This window comes from Halyomorpha halys, unplaced genomic scaffold (assembly GCF_000696795.3).
Source record: "Halyomorpha halys isolate HHAL.00 unplaced genomic scaffold, Hhal_1.1 Scaffold1630.1, whole genome shotgun sequence".
NCBI classification, from domain to species: Eukaryota; Metazoa; Arthropoda; class Insecta; order Hemiptera; family Pentatomidae; genus Halyomorpha; species Halyomorpha halys.
In genome coordinates, this window is record NW_027104644.1 from 35,637 (window position 1) to 52,375 (window position 16,739).

Genomic DNA, 16,739 nt, shown 5'->3' on the forward strand with positions numbered 1-16,739 from the left:
TATTTTATTTATTTTTTAGAGGTTGCACAATAAACGCACGGAGCATGGTTTAGTTATTATTACAAAAATTACTTTTTCTTCTATACATATTCCTTCTCTTTGGATCATGAATAAATTCCTTTCCTAAAAGTAAAAGAAAATTGTTATTATATCCTTCATATTTGTAACCTAATTGAAACAATATTTGCTTTATAATAAAACGAGTATACATTTTATATTTAGAAAATTATTTCCAACTGCTAATATAGTATTTATTTATTATTTTTATTTTCTTTACATTATCCCCATCTCTACACCAACCACTCAAAACCTGCCATAAACCGTTCTTACTCATTTTTGGAAGAAATATAATTAGAGCTACCTAGTTTTTTCCTTTGATTGTGGTCTTCATTCATAGTATATAAGTATTTTCTCCATGATTTAGTACTTTTCGTTTGATGTTTTATAGATTTTAAATAAATTTTGTATCTAGCAGTAATTTTGTATCTTAGTTTGAAATCTATAATGAATTTTATAAAATAATGCAAACTTTTTTTCTTTTGAAAATTTTAAACCTAAAATTCCAAAATTTTAAATAAAATATTCATGTTTTACCGAGGAATTTTTTTTAAATTATACTTTGGCAGTTTTTTATGTAAAAAAATGTTTTGTTTCGTAGTGATTATATGATTTATAGATTATTCTATAAAAAGAAACCGTAATTGTAAATCATATTTTTACGATTTTAAGTTTTATAGTTTATTTTTATAGTATTAAGAGGTTTTTTTTTTTCTACTTGATAAGAGCTCAGTAAATAATTTATGAATAAATGTAAACAAATATTACTTCATTTTTTAAGATTTTATTAAAGAGAATAATTTATGATTGTTATATATTTATAATACATAATTATTAGTAATGTAAATAGTATAGAAATAAAGAGGCATGAGTTACCGGCGATGAAGACTACTTGAGGTGGGGCCGTTGCTATATAAAGAACCTGGATGGATCTCTTCTCTACTAGTCACAGCATGGGCCTACAGACTACAACTGTTGTAAGTAACTCCACAGTACTTTTCATGAACATTGGTTATGCCATAGGTAATTTTGAAATAAAAAAAAAAAAAACGAAAAATTAGTATCCAAAATATTAAAGATCAAGTACATTGATGTGAATTCATGAATGAATTTTTGGAATATAATAAATACATCCGCTCATTACAAAAATACAAAACTCATTTTATGGGTATTAAATTATCTTGAAATTCTTTATTGTCAAATTTATTATAAAATTAATTACAAATATTTTTACGTTTTACAGTTTTAGGTTTTCACAAATTTATTTATTCATTCTTTGGGGGTTCGGTAATTCTAAAATTACCGTTTTCGAATTTCTAATGACATCAGCAGATACCTTATATCGTTTGTTAGTTTTTTTGTTTCTACAAATATTTTAAACGTAAAAATATTTAAAATTTAATTTTTCAATTTTATTAATAAAATAAATTCGCTACAATTATTTAAATAAATATCTATAATCTTTTTTAAAAAGCAGCAGGAAATTGTCCATATTATTAGTACCAAAATCACTGCTTGTAGTTTAAAACAGTGTCTGATGTAGCCTTAATATTTAAATACTCAATAGTTCATTATTATTTTTAAAAATGCTACTATATAGCATATGTGTATATTTAAATATAGGCTTCCTTTTCGATTATGATGTTAAATAAATTTATTCCTCCCATTTCGTTTTAAAAGTAACATATTTATTAATTTAGGGTTCTATCTCACTCTTTTAAATACATAACTCCGAGTGAAAATAATCCTTAAATTTCTTTTGAAAAAAACTTTACTGAAAAAAAAAACTTAAAATATTAATTTTGTTATTAAAAAAAACATTTTATGGAAAGTACAGATCACTATAAGTTTATATTATAATGTAGGATATCTCCGGAATGGAGTGTGGTTATAGTAGGTTTTGATTTAATAATAGGGAAAGAAAAGAACATTTTTTAAATTAGAGCACATTATTCGAATCACAATATATTACTACTTTTTTTTCGGATAAAAATATGAAGGTTATTATTTATTTTTCAAAAAATTATAATATTTTTGTCTATAAGGATGGAGTGGGGCAACCTAAAATTTAAGAATACAGAACGGTTAAGTTTTTTTTTTGGTTTAAGATCAGAGGGATATTATCTAAAAAATTAATATTTTCATATTTTTGGGGGGAGGTGCGCCCATGTGTCTCATATATTTGTTTAAAAATCACATTCTTATACCTACGTAATATAAATCGATAGAGATCTAATAAATACTTTTTCGGCTGGTCATGATGACCATCATTATGTATTTGAAATCAATTAATATGATAAATTAATAACAATTTAAATGTAAATATAATACAATGAATAATGGTGATCCTAAATTCACTTTGAAAATTGTACGTAGCTACAATACAATTTTCAAAGATAAAGGCTAAAACATTTATTATGTATTATTTAATACAATAAAACATATTTTATCTTATTTTAAGACGGGGCTAAAACTGGTGCTGAATAAATAAAAATTACTTTTAGTATATTGTTGATATGTATTGTAATTCATTTTTCAAGTAATGTAACAGAGGAAGTGGCAAACCCTTGAGAATTGCTTTACAAAAAACGAGAATGCATGGAAAACAAAATTCAGAATTTGGTAACAAATGTATAACACTTAAATAAGTGTTCATTAATTTGAAGCATCATCTGTCCTACCACTTTAATAAAAAACATAACCTTTCAGACATATCATAAACCCATTCTTACCAGTTATTGAACCGATTCTGGCTAGGTTGACCTCAAAGATAATTTTGAAAAAAATGTGACACCTTGAAATGGTATTTTTTTCGGATTTTCTCTTAATTTAAAAAATTTTTCAGAGCCAAAAAAAGTATTTTTAAAAAGAGACGGTCGGCAGTTGTTGACGTTGTTTCTTATTTATAAGAATACTTTGTTTCTCTAAAGCGCTCATCTATTTGCAATGATAATTATGAAATAATCAATCAAAGAGTCGCAAAATAAAAGGAATATTGGGTACTAAAAATTTGTGTAACTTTTAAAAATCCTTAACTTCATATAATGTTTTCGTTTGGTGTTGTAATAAAATAATTAATAAATTTTAGCATGACTACACTAGGAAGTATTATCTGTGCGTATAATATAATATGTATATTAAATTCCGGCTGGGCAGAAAATTGTTTTATGTCACACTGGAGCCGTGAGTCAAACCTTTGGGTTCTGGAGCCCTCCTGAAGTCCACCCCAGCCACCCAGCCTCATAAATTGAGTACCCTTAACTGGGTAAAATTTATTCTCACCAAATAACCTCCTTGCAAAACCGTTGGCCTAGTAACAGTTCTTCCTTACAAAGTATTGAACCCCTAACTATTCATGAGTTGTTGAGGTACAGATTTCAATTTAAATTTAATATATACCAAAAACTGAAATAAATCAAGACTGCATGGATACTCTTACATCTACTATAATTGATATTAGAAATCATACCGTTAGAAAACCCGCCAAGAGAAAGGCTACTTTTAAATTACAATGGGCTAAGTCAAAGTTAACAGTTCATTTTTTTAAATGGACTGAACTTGTCTGTCACGTAGCTCAACGAGCAGAGTATGCAGAGGATAGTGTTCTCTTGTTTTAAAATTACGCTAAAAATTGTGCTTTCCCTCGGCGTTTTGTTTTTATCTGGAACAGATTTAGTATTCAAGGCTTGCCCTCAAATGATTTTTAAAACGGAGAACTTTTTCTCTCTTGGTTACGGAATCAAGCCAAGACTCGTCTGTTTCTCTAAGGAGCTTAAAAAAATTAATCTATGATAATGCGGGTGTTAACTTATTTCTTTTTCATAGTATATTTTCATTATTTCATTTTTTTTTTGTGTAGAAAAGGTCAAATTGCACAATACCTCGTATACTGTTTAACATAATAAGTTTCTAGATAAAATGGTGTCATTAAATAGTTTTAGTCTCAGTTGTAGTTTATATCTATATATCTTTTGATACTGCGGAATAACCAAGATGGTCCTATAACACACCCCATAGCAAATCATAATATCTCATCATCTGGTTTTACTTATGCATATACAAAGGTACTTTCCTTTTCATGCATATTTCAAAACCGGCTCGTCATATTACCAAAATTCGGAGGATCCGTATAAAAAAGATCTTGTACCGATTATATCAAATACCATCAACCACATTTACTTACATACCTATACCTATGTTTCTAAGAGAGCTCTTTTGGCTTGGCCCAACGTCAAAGGAAAGTAAGGAGTTACTGTAAACTGCTCACGAGTACACAACGTTACATGTGGAAACTGTGAAGAGAGGATTGAAAAATATATTTCTGGAACTGATTGTTTTTAAGACAAGAAAATGAAATACTGTTTCCAGATTGCATTTACACAAAGTATCAACCTCATTATTCACTCTAGACTGTCAAGTTTTACTATTTATAATAAACCTGATGTATTTTCAGAATCATATCTGATACTTAATCCTGTCACTATATGAAGAACAAACAAAATTCGTCATTTTTGTCAAATTAAAACAAATCCAAATAAAAACTTGGTTTTAATTTTATGAGTACTCAAAATAATTACATACGATGACCAACTACCTAGTAAGATTTTTTTAATGTGGTTGATATAAATCAACCTTCTGTGCCCACATTAGGGATTATTATCGTCGTTCCCGATCGCTAAATATTAGAATGAGATAGACTATTTTAAAAAAAATTATTATAAGATTAATTCATATATTTTTATATTCTCTAAATATTCTTTATATTGAAGAACGTGCTTGATATGCAAAAAGAAATTTCTAGAAAAACTAGGGATAGTGAAATATTTTCTGCAAACTGTTGTTTTTGAGAAGTGTCAAATTCTGTTCTAATCAATGGCAATCGTTATATTGATGGACCAGTTCTCACAAATTTTACATACAATATTGACAACTTGGTTTGTCAAATTCGGAAACGCAGGAGCTTTTGTTCCGATTAACAAGAATCCAATAAGCTGTCTTAGGATGTACAGGAATATGAATTCAACCACTAAATGTTAAATCATTTATTGTTTAATTTGTAACAAAATTACTATCTAGAATAGTACAAAGTACAATTGTCAAGTAAATATTCTCTGATCGTTATCATCTGTGAAAGAGGCACTCAGTTTACTGTCTGTTCATGATATTGAACCCTCACAAGTTTACTCAAGTACCTCCCACTTTGCCAGGTTTGATATTTGTCAAGCTGATCGTAAATACCAAAACATTATTAGCCGATTAGGCCTACAAGGTATTTCTTTCCATGCAGAGTATTGCATGCATTCAAGGCTGTTCACTAACAGAAGAAAGAATATACTAATAGTAAGGAGTTTTGACTTTTCCAATTAATCACTCGCACTATTCAAACTTTGCAGAAATAAATTTATTTTAGGAAATAAATATATTTCAGGAAAAATCTACTGTGGCATGCTAATTTTGTTTTATTTGCACAAGCCCTAAGTCCAATGAGTACCAAAACAAAAATCATTTCCTGTAAAAATCCTTTTTTTCTATGAGAGACACAATTTTTTTTTTCTAGACTTACAGTAAGCCTAAAAAACATAATTTTTATTTCAATTGTATAAATTATACTAAAATTATTATATGTTTTTGATTATGTCCAAATCATTTTATAAGCTTTCACACACTATTTAATTGTAAATTATACATTTAAATCAAGAATAGATATTTTGAAGAATTATATTCATGAGGTACATCTGTACTCCACATTGTTCAATATCGGTAAGGTTATGCAAACTAAAGGTTTAAAGATTTTGGCAAAGCATAGATTAATTGAATGATTTTTTTTTTTGGAAGCCAGTTGTTCATTTTATTTTGAAAGTATTTAATATAATTAATTATTCATTAAGCGATTCTAGTAGTATCATTTTGATTAATTAGTTGAGATTTGAGGTAGGTAGTTACATCACTTAAGATTAGTAAGACAAGATAATTTTCCAGGCCTTCCTTGTCTTGTGCGCCGCGTGGCTGAGCAATGGGCAGAAAATTGCCAAGATCCGGCGACCGATCCCTCTTTTGTCAAAGCAGCAACTTTTCATCCCTTCTATATCTATCCAGAGGCCTACTTTGCCACCTCCAACGTCAGCAACGGCTTCACATGTAGAAGTACAGCAAGCTGAGGTACACTCTGAGGAATTCTTGCCTTCACACGAGCTACAAGGTCCTCCGCCTACGATACTCCAGCCACAGTTCCAGGTAGAATCTCAACCACGTCCTCAACCCCAGTTCCCGCCCCAACAGAAGCAGTTCAGGTCATCGGGTAGGTCTTCGAACAGCAAGGAATACGTTACACCCATACCAATCATAAGCCTCAGCAAGCAGCAGAGCCTTGATGGAAGCTACAAAACCAGGTAATTATTATATCACTTTCAGGATAAAAGGATAAATTTATGCGATTATTACTATCATAAATTTAACATTTATTATAATAAATTTAAAATAATTCAGTAATATGCTTAATACATTGCGTTATGATTTTATATAAGAATTAACAAAGTTAAAAATATATAAAAGGTTGAGATGTTTTTTGCACTCAGGTGAAATAAAATGTTATTCATGTTCAAGTCATTCAATAATTCTTATTCGGACTAAAACAGAAGCACAAAACACAAATTTAAGAACTTTGTAAACTACTATAGAGGTTCAATTGTAACCCACTAATGTTCAATTAAAACACGCTATAAATAAGTCTATACAAAAACCTGAAAACAAGGAAAAATCATTATTTAAAAAAATACATTCATTACAAAATAAATTCAATATTTCTCCTCATCTACTAGAAAGCTTATAAACGTAACACTCATGGAGTGTTAATATTATTTACTTATGTATAAGGAATAATATTATTTACGAAAATCCATGTTCTGATTCGACACCGTTCGAGACCACTAAATGATATGCCTGAAATATATCCATTGATAAAGTTGAGTGTATCAAAATGTTTGTTATATTTTATATTTCTAAATCGTGATCTATAAATTTTTATAAATTCATAAGATGGTTGGTTTCATGGTTGATGGTCAATTAAAATCACTTCATAACTATTTAGTATCGTGAAGATTTTTATGTTGTTTCAACTACATTATATTTCAGAAGGACTCTTGTTTTAAGGTAAAAATTCATATTATTTCCATATAATAGGTTTCGACATGTCATATAACAAAAAAAAAAAAAGTAACGGATTGATTTGGTTTTAAGAATGGTTTTCCAAAAGTTTCCTATAACTGTTGTATACTTTTCTTTATTTATTATTATTTTTCGTTTGTCTGAAAGACGTGAAAATTGTACTACTTGTGCAATTACTTTTTTCAATATAATTGAAAATGATCTGGAAGGTAGACTATCAGTTAGAATCAATATTGATTCTAAGTGGAATTTAGGTTCGCGAAAGAAGAATAATAGTAGTCTGTAAAAATAACATAATGACTTATATACCAAATACAACTCAGCTTATTTAAGCCTCTTCCATCAACAATATCATTAATATTACTAGTATTTTGGGGGAAATGAATAACTGTCTAGTTGTAAGTTATTCTACTTGATCATGAAGCCGGACCAGCCCCACTAAAACCTCCAAGGAGCGACGGTCCTATATCCAAGGAGCGACGGTCCTATATCACTTTTGAAACGGGAAGAGGAGAATTAGGATAGTTAAATCGAACAATATTTAAAAATCGTTTGAAATTAGAAAACGGCGTGAATATTCTCTGGTGTACAACTTTCTACTTATAATAAAAATTCAAAGATAACCTGAGATCATAATACAAAAAAAGGTAATCCTTCCCGTCTGGACCCACCTCACTAAAACCTCCAAGGATCGACGTTCCTTATCACTTTTGCAATATTTTGCAAAATAAATGAAACCCATTTGAAATAACTCAGAAGAATTTCTTCTCCATCACCGTTTTAGCAAGTCTTTCCGGCGTTTAAGAAACGAGATACAACGCAAGGATTGGGTTTCTAGCGAAGAAAGGAGGGACATAAAGTTCACTTTCGAATAGAAGCTGAAATGGAAGTACCCAGAAAGCTTTACTTAGTGACACTCAATATTTCACTCAGAGAAAATGCTTTCGATTCGAAAGTTGAATCAGATTAAGTATCAACTCTTAAGTCCATAGACACGTTTTCTCCAGGTATTACGGTTATAACTTCTCACCTCTCAGTATTTCGGTCGGGCATTGATGTGACCAGTTCAGAATGATATTAATCCTATGTGGCACTGAGTTAAATCGTTTCGATGCTACATGGTTAGAAAATGTATATTTTGTTTACCGTTTTATCACAAAGCAAATTCAAAGTTATATATCGACTGAACCAGTTTAAAATCAATTAAGAATACAAATAAGTGCTACTTAATTTACTTTAAATAGCTATTAAAATAAAGAATGATTAAAAGGAAACTTGTTCGACTGTTCAGAACTTCACGAATGCTTATCAAAAACAATCATGTCCAGTATTAGTATAATTCATTCATTTTCTAATTTTGTTTAGATATTTTTTAATTACAACAGACCCATATGAAGTATGAAATCCTTTAGGTATTTTAAAAAAGAAAGCAATAAAAAGTTTATGTAAATTCGAAATTTTAACTTATGACTGATTTAAGCTTTAATTATATATTAAAAGAATCATATATTACACATTAAAAAAATCACAGATTAACATAATACTATAAGATATTTATTTTCGTGGGAAAATTATACTACCCTTAAATAATTTTTATTTCCTTTTTTTTTCTAAAAATTTTCATTAAACCGTTGCAGTCGTATTGAACTATGAAAAAACTATTAAATAAAAAATCTAAATCACAAACTGATGTTAAATCATAATATGATGGAAATGGTAAAAATATTATTATCTGAAAATCAATAGTTAAAATATTATATTAAAAAGCAGAAACTGCGTATAATAAATACAAGTGGGAAAACCTACGGTCTACATCAAGTAAGTAATATCACCCAAAATAAAACAAATATTATTTTAGTTCTAAAAACTTAATTTATTTACTATTTTCCTAGTGCAAAGTGTTAAAAGCTAAAAATAACTTAGGATTAGCAATCAATAATAAAGATAGGATAGAATACTGGATATAGGAAAGATAGGAGAGGAAATGAATGAAAAAGAATAAAACCAACTAATACTTGCTTTATATTTTTCATAACTATTATTTTCGTTAACCATACAGTAAAGATGTATGGAATCCCACTATTTTTTTCTTCGTTTAATTTAAAGACTCATAGTCGAATGAAAACAAATATATACCTACATGTAAGAGCAGAAGATGGTTGGGAGGTGCGGTTAAATTAAAACACAAATAAGTTGAAGAAACTTATTTATATAAGTTACTTCAACTTATTTGTTTTTTCATTTGACCGCACTCCCCAACCATCTTCTCATCGTATAAGTCATCCACTGTCAACTATCTCTCATGATTATACCTACGTGTAATTCAGTTGCTTGACACCATGCTTTAAAACAGTGATTAGTTTCTTTGCTACACGATAATACCTTTCTTCATGTCTATGGGGTCCTTTATAATCTTCTTACTTGGTTTATTTAAGTCTCAGTAAGTATAATACATACCATTGCTCATTACAAAAAAAAAAAGAAGCAGTATCAGGGTCGAAAATTTTAAATATATGAGGTAGTATTTATAATTAATATTAAGTACCATTTGAGTCAAAATCATATTTTTTTTTTTGTTCTCTAACAATCACCCCATTTCTTGCAGGAAGGATCCAACCCTTTTGTACTCTTGTAATATTAATATATAGACTACGAAAACACTGAACGCAGAAGATTTTCTGATTAGTACACATATTACTCATTAGTAATATTAAAATATTAGAAAATATCTAAGGAACCTTCTTTGCATAAAATAGAACCTCTATAATATGCTGTTAGTTGAAGTAATGAGAACGTATGATATAGGGTGTTTTTTTAATCCCGATAGAACTTCAAATTGTAAAAAATAAAACAAAAAATTAAATTGTAATCAAAATTTTTTTTTTATTCGAAAGATCAATACGTGACATTAACATTTGAAAATGATTTCGGGCATATGGGCACCGCGGCTGTTCTTGACGAAGCGCATTCTGGACGTCCAATTTTGGCCGTATGTCACGAATAACACGAACAATGCTGGCCTCCAAGGCGTCAATTGTTGCTGGTTTATCAGCATAAACCAGTGACTTCACGTAGCCCCACAGGAAATAATCGAGAGGTGTCAAATCGCACGACCATATGCGGCAATTTTGCTTATTAACAAACCCGTTAAGCCAAAAATGCGCCTCATCGCTGAACACAATTTTACAGAATGCGCTTTGTCAAGAACAGCCGCGGTGCCCATATGCTCGAAATCATTTTCAAATGTTAATGTCACGTATTGATCTTTCGAATAAAAAAAAAATTTTGATTACAATTTAATTTTTTGTGTTATTTTTTACAATTTCAAGTTCTATCGGGCTTAAAAAAACACCCTATAGAATGACTTGGTGCGAGAATGTGGTATGCCACGCTTTTGAAAGTAATTAGTTTTGGGCAAAATGCTGCTGATATTATCTTTAAAGAAATTCATTGCGATAGTTTACCTACCACCATAATTCCAACATATTTAACTACAATATTATATTATATGAGCGATATAAAACATTAAATAAGAATCGTGTAACTTTTCGAATCTGCTACTTTTCACTAACTTTAAAATTGATATAATTTTCATACAGTGGCTTATTATATTACTGTTTCAAACCGTTCATGTAAAATTTGATTTTTTTAATTTAGCTTTACTTTATAAATAAAATATATTAACTAAGACTCCGTTTTTCTCAGTTCAATTATTATATGGGTTCATTTCTGTTAAATGTGATATCCTTTTTAGCCACACTGACACATTTATGTAATTTTAATTCGTTTTTAAGTCTGTAATGTTATTTTATCATTACTCCTGTGATTAGATTTAAATTTCAGGTGGAAACTTGAAAGTATAATATTTAAACTGCGATTATCCCTAAAAACCACTAAAACTGCACTTCATAAATAAAAATTTACAAAAATAACTTAATGCTATAATCATATAACTGTATACAGAGTAAGGGAAAGTCGCATTTCAACACTAGAATACATTACTTCAAGTACAAAGTTAAAGAATTAGTAGAAATTTCTTTCAGTTTTACTTACTTTTGTATGGAATACATTATAAGAGAAAGTATTGCGGTAACGAAAAAATTCTAACTCCAGTTATCGTCGGAAATACACGTTTAGGGGTTCCCCAGTCCAAGTCTCGCGAAATCATCTTTTTTTGTGTATTTTTTGTCAGTCTGGCTCAAAAAACGAAAGGTTTGACGAAACTGAAATTACATATTTAAGGCGTGTATATGATAGGATGTGCCTGCAAGTTTTTCGATAAAATTAACTGACCGGAAGTTGCACTTTATTGATTCGATTATCCAGAGAGTGATTCAGATGATCTTGATTAAACTCAGCATGTTAATGTACAATTAAATGGTCTTTGATATAAACTAGTCCCTATACTGACTGAAATAGCCTGGCAGGGCTCGAATGACCAATTTATAAAATATCTTTCTCTAAAGTACCTTTAATTTTGTTTATTTGATCAAATTCATGGCAGAAACAAAATACATATTTGCCATTCGCACCTTCAAAGACCACAAAATACGAATTTTCATAGTTACAGAAAAAAAAAAAGTTTTGGTTCATTATTTTCTTCTTTTGTGGTTTTCAGATTTTGTTTTTCAAAAATAGCAATAAATTCAACAAAAACCCAACAATATACACAAAACTAGAGGATGTACGTATGATGCAAGGTACATTTATGTTATAAACGCAACGCACCAGTTTTTTTTTTCATGACCACCTTGGATTGCTCTGTTTGGAGTTTTAAGTAAAAAAAAAAAAAAAAAAAATGAAAAATACTGTTATATAACTTTTTTGGTTTAACGTTATTTTGTTCTCTAAAGTGGAATAAACGTACTTTCTTACAGCCATGGGCTTTTGAGAATCATTTAAGTAAAGGAATAGAAGTTATATTAGGTTTTCCGAAGTTGTCCGAAAGCTAGCTACTTAGGCTCTAATCCCGAAGCATATTCGTCACGGCTGTCTTCAATTAGACGTTAGGTAAGCATGTCACCATTTAAGGCATTTAAAGCCAGCCTATAATTGTCGGCAACCGGTTGATGAAACTTAAGATAGAAGGAGGGATGTTACTACCTTTCTCAATCGTTACGCAACTAAACTTTCAGGGGTATTCAAATTACGACACCCACAGAAGAATTCGCTGTAGCATCTCCTACCATGACTCGCCCGTTCTCCCGACTTTGTCATGTAAATAACCGATTGTTTATGAGTCAATTACGTCATGATCGCGTTCAAAGCAATTCTATAGAAATATGCTTCCGGTGAAGAGCACTTTCTGCTTAGCATATCTGCTTACTTAAATAGCAATATAGGAACTCTATACAGCAACCACTAAAACCGAATATAACCTAATCACTACTTCAATTCACTAGAATATTAGCAATAAAAAAATATGGTATCGTTTATATCTTCATTCCGCTATCGGATTTATCTTACTGTACACTTCATTTTGTATTTTATCTGTCTCACTATTTATTCTTCAAGTTTAAAGAACTTAATATTAATTCACCATGTATGCAACGGTTACATATGAAGTTTTCAAAATAATTTTATAAAATTTAAAACAAGAATTATCTGAACATAAAAATGCAGGCAATAATATGTAAACATAAAATAAAATATAAAAAAAAAACTTGTTACCATTTTTCCTCATCAATTATGTTTATGTTAACACAAGTGATTTACAGTTCATTCATATGTTTAACCTAATTTATTTTTCTTTCTAGCTTCCAAGGGTAGAGAAAAAGCTTTGTACTCATGAAAAAAAAAAATATTATTCCCATTCTATTTTTTTGATATTTGGAATAAATGTCTGGAGCCAAATTTGTGTTCAAGAATAATTGAACGTGTCTCTAAATCCGATATGGTTCACATTTTCAGGAATCGTACTGGAAACGTATATTGACCGATCAAGATGTTATCAGAATCTGTATATTTCTTTTGCTTACGCATGCGCAAACGTATTTTGTTTTGTACAACAGTATTTTTTAAAACAGCTAAAAGTTGAAAATCAGTGATTAATTGGTTCGGTCTTAATGAACGGGAGGTAATATTGAATGGCTAGAGAAAGTTAAGATATTACATATCTATGACACTAATTAGCGAAATAATAATCGTTCAGCTTTCCAATTGGCGCCCAAACCAAGACTGCAATACTGCAGCCAGTTTAAAAAGGAACAAAAAAAATATCTTTCAACTTTTATGAGAATATGGTTACAAACACGACACCTTTGTTATTGGGTGAATTACAAAAATAATACAGACCACAAAAGATTACCATATGCAGTTTAGAGCACACTTACTTTTCTAATAAGTAAAATTATAATCAAATGAGATTAAAATTTGATAGATAAAATATCGAACATATATTTTGGAGTTTTTATTGATAGGTAATATTCGTGGAAGGAAACTGCATAATCTGCACCACTGATAACAAAGTAAACTTTAGCAATCGTTACATAAAAATTAGCTAAAAAAAACAAAGAGGATTGAAGTGGCCGTCTAGTATTAGAAACACAGGCTAAGAAGAACCGTTTCATGTAACTGTTAATCTTCCACGACTTATGGAAATGTTTAAGCAAGAACTGCAGAGACCTTTAGATTAGAAGCGTGATCCCCTGATGCAGAAGGTCCAACCAAACTGGGAGAAAGGTCATCACTGGGTCACACTAGCGTCTCAGCAAACTTTCTAATACTGCAACGAGATCGGATTAACTGGCTCAGATTGCAACTTGATAGTTTTAATGCAATCTCGATAATTCTTAAAAATCGATAACTGAAATTGTATTCTGTATTCTAGGACTATATAAGTATTCATCTTTATGTAACAAGTAAGATATAATAATTCTTTATACAGAAACTTAAAATTAACTAAGACTGAACTGGAATCGTTTGCAAAATTTATGAAAAGAAAAATATCAGATTTCTTCGGTGTCTTAATAATATAAATATTATTAATTAGATACTGCCAAGTGTAAGTGATTCCTTCATTAGATTGAAAATTCCAGTCCGCAATTGTCTGACGTCGTTTAGTGGCTATACTTCAGGATTCGAGTTTTGTTTCAATATTATCTGTAAACGCGTGCATCTGGAAGGCTGTAGAGAACGTACATGAAGACCGTAGACAACGTATCAACAAAATCCAATTGTTTGTAAGTTGTGTAAAAAAAAAAAAAAAAAAAAAAAATGGAACTGAATTTTTATTAAAGTACTTGAAGAATTTTGATATGTTATTTTATTTATTTTTATGAACTACTTTTAATTCTTATACTAATAGCTGATAACGATACTTGCCAACAGCTATGAAACAGCAAACAGCATCCAGGCCGAAGAGACAGGGTTCTTGAAGAACATTGGTGTTCCAGAACAAGAGGCACTGGTCCAGTTTGGATCCTACTCATATACCGATCCTGATGGAAAACAGGTCTCTGTTACCTATACCGCTGATGAAGGTGGATTCAGGGCTACCGGAGACCACTTACCTACGCCCCCTCCAGTTCCACCAGAGGTACAAAAGGGGTTGGACATCATTTACGAGTCCATCAGGCAGGAAGCGGTAAGTTAATTACACTAATAGCTATAAATGAATATACACAGTGTGTACTATGAATTTATAATTTGTCTAAAACTTAAAAGTTAGAATTTACATAACTATTATCCTTCCCACTGTTCTTTACGGATGTGAAACGTGGCCTCTTACTCTAGGGAACAATGGTGTCGTACCTTTTTTGAAAAAAAAGTATTACGTAAAATATTTGGACTAAAAAAGAACAAATCAAAAGTAGAATTTAGAAGGCTCCTCAACACTGAATGGAAGGAACTGTACCCTGTAAATATAATTCAGGCAATAGCATTGAGGCGAATAAGGTTTCCATGTAAGATTGTGGGACTTAGTAACGCATGAATCCCTAAAATAAAAAATAAACTGAAAGTTAGACGTAGCGTTAAAACTTATTTCGTAGATTTGGGTTTGGAGGGGCGTTACTGGACTAATGTATGTAGAGAACGATTGGTAGAATTAACATCGGACCTTCGGGTTCTTTAAGCATTTATTATTAATATTATTAGGTGTTAAACAAGAAAAAGGGGACTGTTGAAACTCAAACGATTAATGGTAAATTATCTTATAGAATTTACCAAAAATGGTAAATTGTCTTCTAGAATTATAAAATTGGCCAAAAAATGGTAAATTGTCATAGAGAATTGTAAAAGACATTGATAGTAGAAAAAAAAACACGATAATTTATTACAGTAATGAATACAATTAGATTGATAAAAGATTAAAGTACACCGAAGGAAGCTATGACAAGGAATGCTTCTACTAATAAAGCAATTGGTATGATAAAACATTCCTTGTTATAGGATTATGAATAGAAAATTGATAACTGCACTATTATTAATAATAGTTGCAATTAAAAACATTAAAATTCTACCAGTACGATTACTACGCCAGGATACTTAAGCATTAAAAACTATTTATAATTTTTAAATCATTTTATTTTTCATTACTAACATGTTTATTATTATTTACTCTATATCTCTCCGTAAGACATATTTACATTACTAAGGTTTATTATTAAGTAAAACCCTAAGCTACAATATCTAAGGAAGGAACTAACAGCTTTTTTTTATTGTAGAGTTAATATTATCTAATTGTGTTATAAGAATAAATTATATTATTTAAAAATAATAATAATAAAAATTAAATAATCACATATTCAATCATTACAGCTAAGACAAGCTAAAGAGAAGAAACTGAAGAGTCAAAAACTTGAATCCCAAAACTATCCAGTGGATACAGAAAATGGAAGATTGCAGCGGCAGTAAAAATACCAATATACACTACATTATTCAAGCACAGACTGAAAAGGGTTGAGTGGAGAACTACTATCAATGTTATGTATTACTTAGATTTAGTGAATCAATATTTTGTTTTGTTTTTAGAATAGGCAGTTAAGTATTATTTTGTAAATATATTATAATAAATATCGTTTATATTTGTAATTGAAAAAAATCGCTGTTGTTTTTTTCAAGCCATGATTGCTAAAACATTTTATGCAGAAAACTATCATTAGTTAATAGGTATGCGTCAACATAAAATAAATAAATTAAATAAAATCTAAATCTTCGTAAACTTAAAAGGTTTTTAGAAGTAAATTGTGAAACTTTTGAATATATCATGTTACCATCACTACTTAACCATAAACAAAAAAAATATTTTTCACCATATGGGAAATATTTTTATAGTTCGACGCCATAATATATTAAAATAGTTTATTGACCAGGATTAGTTGGGATTTTTTCCTGGATGTGGAAGTATTGAGCTGCTCTAATCTTGCCATTATTGGAATGAAAACATGAATAGCTAAATATTTTTTCAAGGTGTTACATCATTGGACAGGGATAGTGATACAACGGTCATTCTATGGTTTCATTTTTTTGTATTATATTATAGAAGGATTAGCCCTTAATAAACTTGTAAGCACATT

The 16,739-nt window shown here is 29.8% G+C and overlaps 1 protein-coding gene across 1 annotated transcript; it reads left to right on the top strand.

Annotated features, from left to right (window-relative positions):
- Positions 1-1,004: 1,004 nt before the first annotated feature.
- On the top strand, positions 1,005-16,264 carry LOC106690244 (endocuticle structural glycoprotein SgAbd-1). Its single transcript, XM_014435603.2, has 4 exons — positions 1,005-1,034; positions 6,037-6,446; positions 14,551-14,806; positions 15,982-16,264. The coding sequence occupies exons 1-4, from the start codon at positions 1,011-1,013 to the stop codon at positions 16,075-16,077; spliced, it is 786 nt and encodes a 261-aa protein (XP_014291089.1). The 5' UTR covers positions 1,005-1,010; the 3' UTR covers positions 16,078-16,264.
- The last annotated feature ends 475 nt before the right edge of the window (positions 16,265-16,739 follow it).

Coding starts and splice junctions, on each gene's coding strand:
- LOC106690244 (XM_014435603.2), top strand. CDS start 1,011: ATGGGCCTACAGACTACAACTGTT. Junction 1,035..6,036: donor GCCTACAGACTACAACTGTT/GTAAGTAACTCC, acceptor ATAATTTTCCAG/GCCTTCCTTGTCTTGTGCGC. Junction 14,807..15,981: donor AGTCCATCAGGCAGGAAGCG/GTAAGTTAATTA, acceptor CAATCATTACAG/CTAAGACAAGCTAAAGAGAA.